This window comes from Leptosomus discolor, chromosome 1 (assembly GCF_034619465.1).
Source record: "Leptosomus discolor isolate bLepDis1 chromosome 1, bLepDis1.hap2, whole genome shotgun sequence".
In the NCBI taxonomy this organism is placed as follows: domain Eukaryota; kingdom Metazoa; phylum Chordata; class Aves; order Leptosomiformes; family Leptosomidae; genus Leptosomus; species Leptosomus discolor.
In genome coordinates this window covers 132,330,413-132,346,398 of record NC_141391.1, presented here as the reverse complement: position 1 = coordinate 132,346,398, position 15,986 = coordinate 132,330,413, and the positions used below count along the sequence as shown (strand labels likewise).

At 46.9% G+C, this 15,986-nt stretch overlaps 1 protein-coding gene across 1 annotated transcript; it reads left to right on the top strand.

Moving 5' to 3' along the window:
• Nucleotides 1–7,512: 7,512 nt before the first annotated feature.
• Nucleotides 7,513–8,688, top strand: LPAR5 (lysophosphatidic acid receptor 5). Its single transcript, XM_009949617.2, has one exon. It carries the CDS (start codon nucleotides 7,547–7,549, stop codon nucleotides 8,657–8,659), a length of 1,113 nt encoding a protein of 370 aa, XP_009947919.1. The 5' UTR covers nucleotides 7,513–7,546; the 3' UTR covers nucleotides 8,660–8,688.
• Nucleotides 8,689–15,986: the final 7,298 nt, after the last annotated feature.

The following is a 15,986-nucleotide window of genomic DNA, read 5'->3' as shown; positions in this document are numbered from 1 at the left end:
GCTGCTTGCAGTTTTGGTGCCTGGATCGAGACCTCTGCAGTGACAGCTCGCTAGCCAGCAAGCCTGCGTGCACACTTGGCTCTTCACCAGCAGAGAGGTAAGTGAGATGGAAACAGCTGGAGATCTGGACAGTCTGGGTGCCACTGGGCACTGGTCCCGGTGAGCTGCTGCACATGTGCTGCTGGACCTGACCATGGGGCACTGGGGAACTCTCTGCGTCTCTTCAGTTGCCTAGTGAACCTAGAGGTGCAAGGCAAAGCTCAGTGTTTATTCAAACGGAGGCTTTACTTGGGATCCTGTGATACTAAAAGCACAGGCAGCCTGCAGAGCTTAGTCGCCAAGGTGTCCATAATGGAAGTCCTCTTCCGTGGGGCCCTCAGGAGATGAGGGGGGGTGACAGCTCTAGGGAGTAGGCAGTAGCAGCGTGATCAGACCTTGTGAGTTAAATATGGAGGTCTCAGCTTTGATGTCATGTATCTCTCAGTAAAAACAAGCCATCCTAAGCCTTGAATATCTTCATGCTTCTAATCATCAAAATAACCTAATTTCTTGCTTAGATAAACAGTGAAAAGTGGGGCTTAAATATCACTTACAGCAAATACAAAGCATTCACATTTACGAAAAAATACACCTTTGATTTGTAAAGCAAAGCTGGTGGGTATTTTTGAGGTCTGGCACGCTCTTTGTTATTTCCTCTTCGTTTCAGATTTACTAAGCAAGCCTGTGCCTTTTGCATTTCCAGCTGCACTGCTTTGCACCCCAAAGCCACATTCTCTGTCTTCGTCCCCAGGGCAGCCACAAAGCACTCACATTTAAATAAAAAGTCACTCTCGGAAACACTGACCCTGTGGCATGTTTGGCAAGATTTTTCCAGCTGTCTTTTTCCACCTTATTTCTCAGTCCCATGCACAACCCTGTGTCCCACCACGCTGTGCTGCTTCATCATTTTTGTGGTGCTAGGAGGCAGTGGCTATTGGTGAGGTAGTGTCAGAAGGGAAGACACCCAGGACCAGGCAGCAAGATGCAAGGTCTCAGGGCATACCTGCCCGTTCTGGCCCCTATATGCAAGTACAGCTAGGGTTTCCTACACACACACCCCCCCCCCAAAAAAAAGAAAAAAATCAAAATCCCCACGGGTTTTGCATGTGCTGTGGGGCCTCCCTGCCTAGCAGCTGTTTTGCTGCCATTGGCAAGAGGTGCCCATCTTGGGCCCAAGCTCTGGCTTACCTCAGACCAGCACCTCACACCAGCCAGGGCCCTGGGCAGCTCTTGAGCACTTAAGGGAGGCATATGGCTGTCACTCAAGTGGGGTGTTCACAGGAGAGTGTGTTTGGGAGGGGAGGACAGTGCATTCTTTTCAAATGTTTTTCTGCTCATCCTCCATCATCCCATTCTCCTCTCCCTTCACACAGCAACAACAGTCAACGTTGCCCTCATTTCACACCTGTACCAGCATCTCTTCCTCCCTCACTGGTGTTTTTCCTTCCTTGTAGTTTCTGCAGCTTCTCCCCTGCAGCTGTTGCTCATAGTGTGTGTGTGTGTACACATGCACATGTGCATCTGTGTCATGTCTATGTCATTCCCCCCTGTCCCCTCTCCCAGGGCAAGAATACTAGCCACAAATTAATTTTCAACCTGAAAAAAAAGAAAGAAGTATCTGCCTAGTTGAATTGCTCTTCTCCCTGCTGGGGAAAAGCCCATGGTCTTGGCAGATGGCCTTCAGGGGCTCGTATTGATCTTCACTGAGAGGTTAAAAAAAAATGCTTCCTCTACTTCCTGGGCCACATAAGGTCAGTCACCAAACAGAAAGTTCCTTCAGAATTTCAAGACAGCATCTCATCATGAGAAGGATGACAATTCAGCTGTGGTACCATTGCCTCCTTACACAGCTGGTAACCTGAGACCTCTCAGCAGCTTTTGTGTAGAGCAATGAGTACTTGAGGTTCTTTTAGGGGCAGCCACAAATAACATGGCCTGTGGCTCTCGGACATTAACCAACAAGGATAACCCAACTTGTTGCAGCTCTTCTGACTCACTGCTACCAGCCTGCTTTACCCATAGCTTTCCTCTTCAGTGAAAGACAGTCAAAACCGTACCTTCAGAGCTCTGCAGAGAAACACTCCTTTCCCTCAACTTCCAAAGACAGTGCATGTATTCATCTCATTACAGGTCTCTGAGATCTTGATTACAGTATCTGTTATGTCAAATTTGAGTCTATCAGCTTAGCCACTGTTAGTGGATTGTTGCTTCTCTGTTTCCATCCGCCCACAAAAAAAAAAATCCCCTCCAAAAAATCCAACCTAGTTTCCATTCTCAGTGATCTTTGTCGCCAAATTAGAACTCTGCTGTTTGCTGTCAGAGGCTGAAGGGCTAGTATGTAAGTAAAGACCACTCACAAAAAATGAAAAGGTGATGGTGGGCAAAAAGCTAAACAGATTTCTTGCACTGGTTTTCATGCCAGGAAAGCCTGGGAGATGTTCACAGGAGAAACTCTCTTTATGGTGAAATTCATTAAAGGACTGTCTCTGATCAACATGATAGTAGGAACGGTTATGGAGCAGCAAGATGAACTAAGCAGTGTCTGGAACCACATTGCTCCTACCCCAGAGGTCCAAAAACAACTGAAGGGTGGAAGACCTGACTAACTATGGTGTAGAAACATTTGCTTAAAACTGCTTTTAAAGGCTCAGTAGCAGACACAACTTGAGCAAAGGCTCTTAGGGGATTTCAGACCAGGGAGCTTGATGTCTGTGCTGAACAAATTCACAGAAGCTATAACAAAGGGAAAAATCAATTGGTACGCAGTCACATTAATTACTGGTGAAGAGCCATCATGGCTTTTATAAAGGGATGTTGTGTTTCACAGTCCTTCTTTGAAAGAGTCAATAAGCATGTGAACAGTGGCCTTTGTGGATTTCCAAAAGTCTTTCAAAAGGTCTCTCACCAATGGTGCTTAAAGAAATTCAGAGAAAGGGTTCCTACCTGGATAAAAAGTGCATAAAATATAGGACAGAGAATCAGGGTAGATGGTTGGTTTTCTCAGTGGAGTCATAAGACACCAGGGCTGGGGCTTGGACTGTTTGACTTATTCATGAGGGATGAATAATAAAATAACAAATCTGTTGGCGACATAAAATTATTCAAGCTAGAAAAGATGAGGGTTGGCTGCAAAGAACTGCAGAGATTAAGAGAAGTGTGAGTGACTGGGCTTAAAATAACAGCTGAAATTCCATCTAGTGGAGTGATGAGAAAAACCAATCTGGACTGACCATTGCCCCTTGCAAATGAGGTCTACACATACTCAGCTCAGCATCATCAACATTGTGTATGTTTTGAGCACCCCACCACAGGGCTCACAAAGGCTGTAGCAGAAGTGGAAAGGTGCTGAGAAGGGTAACAAGGACGTTCAGAAGTACAGAATGGCTCCTCTATGAGGAACAACTATGAAGACAAGGACCCTTTAACCTCAAATAAAAAAAAAAAAAAGGTTACTGAGGGGGAACATGGTCGATGTTTATAAAATCATCAGTGATAACGTGAAGGTGAATAGGGATGTTTTTTCCACTGTCTCTTCCAGCACTAAAACTAGGAACCAAATCTAGCTGGTGGTGACTCAAAAATTAGTACAGGGAAGAGGTTCTTCACGATTAAGCTGTGGAACTCCTTGGCACTCCTGGTGCTGGATGTTGTAGATGGTAAATTTTACAAAGACTCAAAAAGCAACTGGAAAAAATCATGAAAGAAAAGTTCCCCAAGGACTACTGAATACAAATAGGTCACCTCTGGCTCAGAAAATCCCTGGGCTACAATATGCTGGAAGCAGGAAAAGAACTTGAGGGAGCGTAACTACATGATTGCACTGTTCTTACATTATCCCTTCACCATCTACGATTTGAGATAGAATACTAGTTATAGACAGACCACTGATCTCACACAGTATGGACTGTGCTTACACATCATATTCTGTAGAGGTGTTTATTGAATACCTCTTGATAAAAACAGCTTGTCTGGAGACAAGTCACCTTTACCAGACACCTGGCTGATCTGGGCACACGTGTTAGAGCAGGTCAGGGTTTCTCACAGAGCCTCCATCTCACTTGCTTTGTCTCCATCTAGATGAAGGTCTCACCAGTTTGTTCAGTCTGCAGTCACTGCAGGGTTTTGACTCTGGCAAAAGCTGGCATATCCTCCTTGAGATTTTTTGAGGCATTTAATAATTTCCCTTGAAACCAACAACATTCTTGCACATTTGCCTTGTCTTGCCGGATTGTCTTGTACTTTAAACTTATGCAAGTTTTCACACAAAGTTTTCATCCACCGAGAAGGGTGAAATCTGCTCAGGTATAGCTTGACAAAATAGTAGAAGATTCTCTAAGAAACCTGTCTTTGTGGCGGACCTGCCCAACAACACAAAAGGATGGGCAAATTGATAGCTGTCTGCTCTCTTGCATTAGACTTCCACTTTCATTGTTTAACATCGTTGCCAGACAAACCTTTTGCTAGCTATGAAGTCAGGACATGCTTCTGTCTTTAATAGATCCACCCTCTAGATCTGTGCATTGCCCCACAATGACGTCCAGAAGGTTTGACATGCCCGTCTTGCTTGTCAAGTTGCTGAGTAGCTTCCTCTTACAGTAATATCAACCTTATGTAAAGACTTCCCTAGCAGAAAATTCTACTTTCCTTTTGAAGTAAATCACAATCTACGTGGGCTCTGTGAGAGAGTCCATATCTAACCCCCGCAAACAACTGTGAGGAACTGTGTTATACTTACCAATCCCTATTTGACTGTGACAGCTTTGAGAGCAGATGTCTAGTTTTCAGATCATGGAATAATTAAGGTAGTCTCTAGCCCAACCTCCTACTCAAAGAAGGGTCAGCTATCAGATCAGATGGGGTTACTCTGGACTTTACAGAATCTGGTCTTGAAAACTTCGAAGGACAGAGACTCCGCAACCTCTTTAGGAAACCTGTTGCCATGCCTGACTGTCCTCACAGTGCAAACATTTTTCCCTATTCCAGTCTGAATATGTATTACTTTAATTTATGCCTGTTGCCTCCTGTCCCACTGCCATGTCCCAGTGTGAACAGCTAACTCTGTCCTCTTCCAGTAGCCACCATGCAGGTATGGGGAGTGTGGTGGGTTGACCCTGGCTGGACACCAGGTGCCCACCAAAGCCGCTCTATCACTCCCCTCCTCAACTGGACAGGGGAGAAAAATGCAATGAAAGGCTCATGGGTTGAGATGCAGACAGGAAAAGATCACTCAGCAATTACCGTCACAGGCAAAACTGACTCAGCTTGGGGAAATCAGTTTATTACCAATCAAATCAGAGTAAGATAATGAGAAATAAAACCAAAACCTTCCCCCCACTCCTCCCTTCTTCCCAGGCTCAACTTTACTCCTGTATTCTCTACATCCTCCCGCTGAGCAGCACAGGGGGAGGGGGAATAGGCATTATGGTCAGTTCATTACACATTATCTCTGCTGCTCCTTCCTCCTCAGGGGAAGGACTCCTCACACTCTTCCCTTGCTCCAGCGTGGGATCTCTCTCATGGGAGACAGTCCTCCATGAACTTCTCCAATGTGAGTCCTTCTCATGGGCTGCAGTTCTTCACAAACTGCTCCAGTGCGAGTCCCTTCCGTGGGGTGCAGTCCTTCAGGAACAGACTGCTCCAGCGTGGCTCCCCCGCGGGGTCACAAGTCCTGCCAGAAAACCTGCCCCAGTGTGGGCTCCTCTCTCCACGGGGTCACAGGTCTTGCCAGGAGCCTGCTCCAGTGTGGGCTCTCCATGAGTTCATGGCCTCCTTTGGGTGAACCCACCTGCTCTGGGGTGGGGTCCTCCATAGGCTGCAGGTGGATAACTGCTCCACCATTAGCATCCATGGGCTGCAGAGAGACAGCCTGCCTCACTGTGGGCTTCACCACAGGCCGCGGGGGAATCTCTGCTCCTGTGCCTGAACACCTTCTCCCCCTCTTTCTTCACTGACCTTGGTGTCTGCAGAGGTGTTTCTCTCACATATTCTCACTCCTCTCTCTTCTGGATGCTGTCGCACAGCAGTTTTCTTCCCCTTCTTAAATATGTTATCACAGGGGTGCTACCACCAGTCCCTGATGGGCTCAGCCTTGGCCAGCAGTGAGTCTGTCTTGGGGCCAGCTCTGTCTGACATAGGGGAAGCTTCTGGCATCTTCTCACAGAAGTCACCCCTGTAGCCCCCCCTCTACCAAAACCTTGCCATGCAAACCCAATACCCAATTATATCCCCTGGAGCCTTCTCTTCCCCAGCTGAACAAGACCAGTTCCCTCAGCATCTCCTCACAGGGCAAGAGCTCCAGTCCCCAGACCACATTGGTGACCTTCCACTGGACTCACACCAGTGATGTTTGGCAGTACAGTGCTACCATTAGTATCTAGAGTGGTTACCAGCCTCACACTACTTTGTAGTCACAGGTACGTTTGTCTGCATGAATCCCACGGCCCTACCTTCTTTACTGTGTGCTCCCTTACCTGGCTGTGCTGCTCTGTGTTTGTGGGACATGGGCTGCTTCACTCTTTGTGGTGTTGTAAGCAGGAAAATGATCTGAGGACATGCAATCCAAATAAGCACCGCTGGTCCCATGCAAGTAAGAACACAAAGGAACTGCATGAATGCAAGCAATATAAGGAACTCCAGCTAGCTGGGACTGAGTTTTGTGTGGGTTGCATCACCTAGGAAAAGGAGAAAGGGTGGAGTCAAGTTTAACTGTAGTATAATTCTTTTTATCTGAAATGGATGTGCAAAGTCCTGTTTCTCTGATATGAAACAATACTATGCAGTTTTTATTGTAAGTTCCTTCCAGTCAGCATTTTTCCCTCAAAAAGTTTGCTCTCATCTTTTTCTTTCTTTCTCTCTCTTTTCTCTCTCTCATTTTCTGGGGCTGCCTTGACTACTTTCCCTGTGTGCTCTTGTGCTGTCCCTTTCTTCTATACATGTGCTCTCGGCAGTGATCAAAGCAACGTGTGTTTTCTGGGGCTGAGCGATAAATGATTCTGTACAATTACTTTCTCTGTACTCCGGCTTCTTCTGCCATGTAATTACTCCTTTTTTCTACTGTCCATTTTTCTTAGCCTTCTGGTTTCTTTGTGAGTTCTTGCTACAGAAGCCACCATGGTGGGATTTTAACATTTCAAGAGATTTCCTCCTCTAAATTAAACTCTTCTTTCTTGGTCTTCCACTCTGACCAGGAATTGTGCTGACAGTTGGGAATCACTCTGCATCACATCCGCATCCCCAAAACCACTGGAAAGAACTGCTGAACTAGAGGCAGAAGCTGACTCCAGGTGACTACATTACAATCCCTGCCAGATGACTACGGACCGGCAATTCAAAGCAGCAGCAGTCAAGAGAGAGACGCATCCATCTGCCTCCCAGATGCAGATGAGGAGAATGACCTGCCCATAGCTTCCTAGATGGGAATGACCTCTCGGTGCTTTTCTTTGTACTTCCTTGGCCCACCAGCAGGCTCAGCCATCTCGGCAAGACCCTACCCTGATCCCTGCTGGGCATGTCAGCTTCCAATGAGTCTCAGACATGCAAGGACTACAGCTTCAATCACCACCTCCTCCTGCCTGGCTATATCCTGATATTCATTACAGGTTTGATGCTGAATGTGACAGCCCTATGGATATTCATCCGCTACCTGCGCCTGAAGTCTGTAGTGATGATCTACATGTTCAACCTGGCCGTGAGCGACCTCACCTTCACCCTCCCTCTGCCACTGCGACTTTACTACTATTCCAACCACCACTGGCCCTTTGGTAACACCTTGTGCCAGGTCTCTGGCTCTGTCTTCCAGATCAACATGTATGGTAGCTGCCTCTTCCTCATGTGCATCAACCTGGATCGCTATGTTGCCATTGTCCACCCACTTCGTTGGCGGCATCTGCGGCGCCCCAAGGTAGCCAAGCTCCTTTGCCTGATTGTCTGGGTTGTGATCTTCATGGGCTCCATCCCCACAGCCATAGTCCACAAGCAAAACCACTGTGAGGTACAGAACCGGACCATTTATCTGTGCTTTGAAAGCTTTAGTGACAACATCTGGCAGAATAACCTCTTCCCCCTAGTTGTCCTGGCTGAAATCTTGGGATTTCTCCTGCCTCTCAGCTCTGTGACATACTGCTCAATTCGGATCTTTCGGGAGCTCTGCCAGGACAGCCAGCGAAAGACCCTGCGACAGCAGAAGACCATCCGTCTCCTCTTGGTCAATCTGGTCATCTTCATCATCTGCTTTGTGCCCTACAACACTACCCTGGCAGTTTATGGGATGATAAAGGCTCGGGTGATGAAGGTTGAACAAGAAACACAGGCCTCCGTGCGCCAAGTGTTAATTATGACAATGCTGTTGGCCAGCATGAACTGCACGCTAGACCCCTTGATCTACTACTTTAGTACTGAGGGTTTCCGTAACACCTTTAAGAAACTGCGGCGGGGACAAGTCTGGGACTCAGATATAGGGATGCTTAAGAATCAGGTTGTGGAGAATAAGTCAAACCGAGACCATGTTGCCTCAAAAGTAAAACAGTTCCCAGCTGAAAACTTTATCCGTCCCAATGAGTCTTTGCCATCACTTCCTACTGCAGTATTTTTGAATGGCCCTATTGAGGACTCGGAAATATAACCACAGAAAGATCATACCGTTGCAGTGCTGCAGAGTCACCCATTCGATAATTACAGCAGGACTGTGGGAAACAGCTCAGGGTAACTTAGTAAACTGTTGGAGGGAGCACAGCAGACTGTATGTGGGTGAACTTGATGATACAAAGCTGAAGGATGAAAGGTTGTTTTCAATAAACAGAGATGTCTTGGTGACACGGTCCCACCTGACTCTTTTGGTACTGGAAACATAGTGGGGAACAAGGACCTGAAACAAACCTAGTGTGTCTAGGTCTGGTCAGGATAGATGCCTATAGCAAGTCCATCCTGCCTGAACACCTCCTGGCTGCACTGTTGCATGAAGCAGTTCTGGGGATAATCAGAACACAGCTATGGTACTCACTGCTGACAGAGTGAATTTAGTAGTAATGACTGAGGGAAACTTTGTTGATTTTTTAACTAGATGCTTCAGTTTGAGTCTTAAGTCCAGCTTGGGGCACCTAAATAAGTGTCTTAATTTTCCAAAAGAGTTGAAGCATTTAGCAACCCTTGTTGGGGTCAAGGAGAATAGCTGATTTTTTAGTAGTCTTGCAGAAAATATGTTCCTAATTGTATAGTAAGTCACAGACCTTAGCAAAACAATCTTTAGGAGGTATGTCAAATGTGCTTGTGCAGCTGTACACACACACACACGCAGCACAATGGCTATACATTTACCTAAAGCCTTGGGAAACACCAGCATTCTTAAAAATACACCCGACATTCATAATGGTCTCAGAAAAAAAAAAAAAAAGAGGATACCAATACTGTTGTTGTTTCTGAAGCTCATATTGACATTGGTGCTTTGCACTTTCTTGTCGCTCAGCCATAGGGTGATTGATTTCAGGTCTGAGTGATTTTCACTGTTAAAAAGAAATGATGTCACAGAACGAGGCTGCGGTGAAATATATTTGCTTGCACTGTTTGTACATGCTTTTTCAGCCTGCACTGTATGCGAAAGCCCTATAAATCTCCCCAGAAGTGAGAGATCCAGCTGTACACAGGCAGTGCCAGAAACACCAGTTATTCACTCCCAGTAGTGACCAAGGGTTGCCTTTACACTTGCACTGTAAAACAGCCTCTCTGTGACTTCCAGTAGGACTCAGGCTATCCCAGAGTGGGTTCATTATGGTATATTTTTTTGTATTTTTTGGAAAACATTAAGGGAAAGGTAAGGGAAAGTGTCAAGAAATGCAGTTTGGAGTAAAGTCCTGGTTCTTAGACTTCTAAATTAGCAATGAAGCTTATTTCAAGTCTCTATCTCATGACTGCTTTGGGAACAAATGTGTTGCAATGAATCATAGTTTTCTGTTACAGTACAGTTTAGGAGACACAGGGGTTTAATACCATCTTTCCAGTCTCCCTTGAAGACCTTCTCTTTTACTACAGGTGACTGTAGAAGCAGGTCTTCAAGAAGATCTGTAGAAGATGATGAGTCTCTCCACAGAGAGATCCTTGTGTCACAGGCTGCCTTGGGAGACATATGCCCTAGGTAGGACAGCTCTATCCCCTTTCTCAGCCTATGCATCAGCAGCAGACCAGCCGTGAAATACGTCTGCAGATGAAGGACATTTAATGGTGTCTGAGAGATGCAATGAGAGAGGTGGAGGAAGGCTTGTGGGGCAGTAGGTAACTCTATTTTGAAAATTCAGGACTGCCATGTGAATGTGAATCATTTGTGACATAGTGCAGCTGGAGAGGGAATGTGTGCATATCTGCTAGGGTCTGATGTTACTCTTTTGTTCTGGGACTTACAGGGTAGTGGAGTGATATGTCACTGGACAGCTGCACTACTGTCCACTTCCACATCTTCCTCCCTCTTTCCTAGACCACTTCCCTTGTCCCTGCTTCTCTGGTCCTTTCTCCGTTCCCCAGATCTAATACACCATGCATGTAAGCATCAACACAGTGCCTTCACTGCTATGTCTTCTTCCCTGCCCAGAGAAGTTGATTTTTTTCTTTCCTTTTAACTTGGCTAGAGCACTGCCATAAATTCACAGAAAGATTTGGATGGAAAGGGACCTCTGGAGGTCTCTACCCCAACACCCCGCTCACAGGTGGTTGTTGAGGGCAGTGAGGGCTGGCTGCTCCCCAAAGGAACAGCAGCTGAGAGCCAGGCAGAGGAAAGGTCTTCCTCAGCAAGGGGAAGACCCGAGCAAGGCAGGTACGGTGATGATAGCCAGGTTCAGCTCAGAATCTAGATTGTCAGACAAGCCTGTGGTGACGAAGCAGGTCCAAGGTTAAACTAAGAAGTCAAGCCAGCATCAGGATCAGGTCTGGAGGCAGTAACCAGGGTGAGCTACAGTCTGGCAATTGCCAGACACGTCCATTGTGAGAAGCCAAGTCTCAGGTCAAGCCAGGAAGCCTATCCATGGGTCTAGATCAACACAGCGCATGGTCAGGCACAGGCAAGACTGCTCAGGCAGGAACCAAGAGCAAGAGCACCAGCAGCTCCTGGTGTAGGGGGTCAGCCCTGGCTAAGGCTGCAGCAGAGCTTTCTGGAAACTGTCCCCAAAGTCACCAGAGGGAAGGGGCAGCCCTCAGCTGCACTGTCTCTGACCTGGCCCAAATCTCACACAGCCAAAGCCCCAGTAGAAGGGAGAATGCACTCGGGACCCAGAGATAATTCAGGTTGCTCAGGGCCTTGTCCAGGTGTCTTCCGAGCACCTCCAAGGATGAAAATCCCTCAGCCTCTCAGGGCACCCACGCCAGTACTGAAATGTGTCCTGGGGAGAGGCTTTTCCTAACGCTTAGCAGGAATCTCCCTTGTTGCAAGTCACGGCTGCCGTGTCTTGTGTTTTCTCAGGGCCACTGGGAGCAGAGTCCAGCTCCACCTTCTCTTGGCAAGCTTGTCAAGGATGAATGAAATGTCAGGTGCCAGACACCACTCCTTTGGAAAAGGCTTCTCCTCTGCCAAAGTTACAGTATCCCCCCAAAACACACACAGAACTTCTCAGAAAGAACATCAGAAAACATAATCTTTTCTTAGAGTTTCATTCCTGAAAATAGAACTATTTTTACCTGGAACATTTTATAAATATTCCACCTCCAGCAGAGGAAATTTTAGCTCAAATATTTTGACAAAATTATAAATAACTGAAAAGCTGATCTCTTAATGAATCCTATCAACTAGTTTAACAATAAAGGATCATGCTGGTCATGCAGCAGAGAAGTTCCTGACTGTGTTTCTGAAGGCTTTCCTTGTCATACATAGGCAATGGTGTGCCCAGTGTGGGCTGTCACATTTTTGTCCTTCGGGTTTTCAGTCTTTTTCAGCTTGCATTGTTTTTGTTTAGTTTTTGAGGATTCTAGTCAAATTTAATTTCTTTAGATTCTGGAGGGGATTTTGGATATTTTTCATGTCTGCCAGAGAGAATCAGTGTTAGCTAGGTCTTCTCCTTCTGTGTTTTTGCCTTTGTTAGCTTGATTTTTTTATTCCATGACATGGTCATGAAGAAGGGAACATGCATGTACTGTCCCTCAGTGAAATGAGTCACTCACCCTGTCTTGCTTTATAGCTTCTGTTTAATGTCTACATATAAAAAAAGCCAAACAAACAAATCTGAAAAGCCTAGGGTATGATGTTGTCCAATAATACCAATTGCTACCAAACGGAACCACTTTAAAGCAAACTATGTGAAGCAATGGTATTCAAGAAAGGAAACTTAAACGTGAATATAAGCTCAGCAAAACCTTTTCAACCTGTATAATTGACCCTCTATGTCCTAGTGCGATAATTCTGGAATTAGTATTCTTGCTAAATATGTCAGGGGTAAAAGATGCCATTCGCTGCTTCCCTGCACTTTGTGCCACTCGCAGATGTGAACATTAGACAAATGTCTTCTTATCAAGTAAGACTAAGCAAGCGAAAGGTCAGAGAGATGGCAAAGGAGCACAGAATGCTCATTCTATATGGATCAGACAGGGTATCTGCAAATATGCATAAATACATTAGGATTTCAAGTCTTTTGACTTCCAGAACAGACATGCCAGTCACTTCTGGAAATGGTGCCTTATTTGGATGACTTGGAAACATACTGTTATGACTATTAATCGTGATCTTAAATGTATTTCTACTTTCTAGAAACCCACTGACACGCTGGGTTCTGTAAATCAGCTTGAAAAGATGTTTCAGAAGTCCCAGAACAAGCCAGACTTAATCTTCAAATTATTTTTGTTACTGCTTGTATTTCTTCCACCACATACTGGTTGTATGCCTCCCACTGCTTGCTGTATCCCTCCAATGAAACGTGTATTTTGTATTACAAAAGCCATGAGCAACTTAAGCTGTACCTGCTTTCAGCTTGGGAGGTTATGCCCTGCTCTTCTCCCCCCCCAGTCACTGGAAGTTGGAACAGCTGTCCTCCAGAGGTCCTTCCAACCTAAGTAACTGTATGATTCCCTGACCTTGTGTTTTAGATGCTGATCTGATAACCCAAGCGTTTTTTTCAGCAACTTCATTATCAATCCCTCTTAGAGTTGTTCTCCCTTGGATTATACTTTGTGTACCCTGCCTGCCTTCCAGCTGCAGCCGGAGTCCTTGATCCTGTGGCTGAGAGTGGTCAGTCTGAGCTTCTCATTTCCTTTTAAAGCCTTTATTTCAAACTCTTGTATTCTACAATGCTAGAAGAATCTCGGCAGAGGCCAGCCTGCCACTGCACTGATAATTGCTGTACATCCTGCTGACCAAAATCATCTCAGGGTTTCCTTGTGGTTTCCCATATTTCCACGTCATTCACTGTCTCTGCTCTTATGCTCAGAGAGATCTTTGGGCATGGATCTGTTTGTTTGGCTTGCATAGCACCTTGCACAGTGAGATAGGGGTCTCTAAGGGCTCCCAAACAAAATAAGAAGAAATGGCATAATATCACTGCTACGCTGCTAATTTTGTTTGAGGGTATTTGGGAGTCTAGGATGTGCTAAAGCCAGACATAGCTATCACTGCTTTAACCTACTTCACTCAGATAGTAACAACCACAAGGCAGCAGTGATCTAGCCTTCCATGCTAGCTGTAAAACCTCCCTGCCCTGCAAATACTACCCCCTGAAGCACAGGCACTCACTCTACACTTCAGTCCCTGAAATACAAGAGAGCAAGTACTTTTCTCTGGGAAGGAAAGGGGTGGAGGAAAAGGATCCAATTTTTCACCACAAAGTGATGATGAAAGACCTGAATTTCTGACCCTGGGTGGAAGAAAAAGAAAAAAGAAAGAAAAGGGAAAGGAAAAAAAAAAAAAAAGAGAGAGAGAGAGAGAGAGAAAACCAGTACAGACATCATTGGGCTGTAAAGCCTGTCATTGCATCAAGAACAGACTCAGATGACAGGATCGGCGCCTCAGCATGGTGTGATACATGGAACAGCCTGTCCCAGCTTCAGAGGGATAGCTGCAGGGTCTCAGTCTCTTATTCTTTGCCCCCCTGGGAGCCCAGAGGTAAAACGCACCGAACCAAACCCAGCCAGGGCTAACTGAAATGAGGGGAGTGCTTTCACCCAAAGGAATGTTTTGCGACGAAATACTTCGTTGTGGCCAGCATTACCATTTGCCTTCTGATTGGGATTGGTTGGTTTGGGGTTTTTTTAAACTGGAACAACAAAAGAACTTCCCAATCCAAACCAACATGGACACGATAGCAGCTGTACGTCCCTCAGCGACCGCGCACACGGGCACAGACACACGCGGGGACCGTTTGGTGGCCGATACGAGGGGGGGGAACGGCCCCCGGTGCCCAGCAGGCCAGACAGGCCGCGGCCCCCAGCCCCGCGGCCCCTGCTGCCGGGAGTGCGGCTCCGAGCCGGGCGGGGGAGCCTCTGCCGCCGCCCGCCCGCCCCGCCCCGCCCGACTCGCGCTCTCGGCGGCCAACAGCGACCCCCGGCGGCGGCGGCCGCGCTGCTCGTCGGGGCCGAACCGGCGGGTTCCGCCCCCCAGGCGGGGGGGGTCCCGGCACACGGCCGAGGCGCGGAGAGCGCCGCAGGGCCCGCCGCACCCAGCGCCTCGGGGGAAGGACCGGAGGGGGGGGGAGGGCTCAGCTGCCTGCAGTACCGGCCCCCTGCGGCCTCCCCGGGCGGGCTGGGGCCGGGGGGGACCCCGTGTCAGCGGGGCGTCAGCGGCTGCCAGCCGGGGTCTGTTCCCAGGTTTGCAGGCGGCGGGGCTCATTGCCCTGCGCTGTCATGCAGCAGGGCACGGCTCCGCTTCTTGTTCTCGCCTCCTCTCAGCCTTCGGGAAAAAGCAGTTAAAACAAACAAACAAAAAAAGGTAATGAAGGAAAGAAGCCGTAAAACAGAAGGAAGTAAAGGTGTGAGTGCTTCTTCCCCCGGAACAGGGGGAGTTAATTTTGTTTTCAGGACAGCAGCACCCCAGTGCCAGATGAAGAACAGAGAAGCAACATCAATAAAAGCATTTGAAAGTAATCTTGCCTGTCACACAGGTCAGTGTCTTCCGTGACGGTTTTACCTGATCAGAGCCCGGCAAATGCTGAACTCGCACATTCACGGAGCACTGCCACAAATGAAAACACAAGCCCCCAAAAAAAGGTTTTGAAGCCCTGCACTTTGGGCTCAGAAATGCCAGACTTAGTTTTCTCCTTGTGGGCTCCTCGTGCATAGGTATCACAGTTGTCCCTGGTTACACAATGACAGATTGTTTTCCCCACGAAGTCCCTTCTTTGTTCCCCACGTAGGAAGAACACCACTCACAGAAAGATAAAGTAACTATTTGCTATTTCTCTTCTTTTCTTTTTCCACACGCAGTATACAAATCCGTCAGCTATTTACTGCACATATCCCAACTCCATTCTGCAAACGGGACTGCTGATCTTCTCGTGCTTTTCTGTAGTATTTATCATTCCTACATACAACAGCTTCATAAATTTGAATTAACTTATTTCACAAGAGGCCCATAAGCCAATACGATATTATTACTATTTTATAGGCAGGAAGCTTAGCAGCTAAAATACATGTTCTGAATACTTTGGATGTCACTTTTCAGAGTACTCTATTAGAACGTACACATTCTCTGTGACACTCCTGCTGATTTCAGTCACAAATACAAGACCTACACAATTCTGTGAATCAAATGCCAAAGTCTCAAGCCAAGAGCCTTTACAGGAAGGGTCAAAGGAGTGGTGGCTTTTGGGGACAATTTTGTTCATATGCTGATACCCAGTACAATATGAGGGCTCTGGGGCAGAGGTAGGAGCTGCGAAGGTGGCAGCAAGAGGTTCACAAACAGTGTTGCGAGGAGATGAATGTTTTCAGATGCTTCTATAACAGTGTGGGACATCCACATAATGAGCAAGGGGAATTAGATGTTCTCA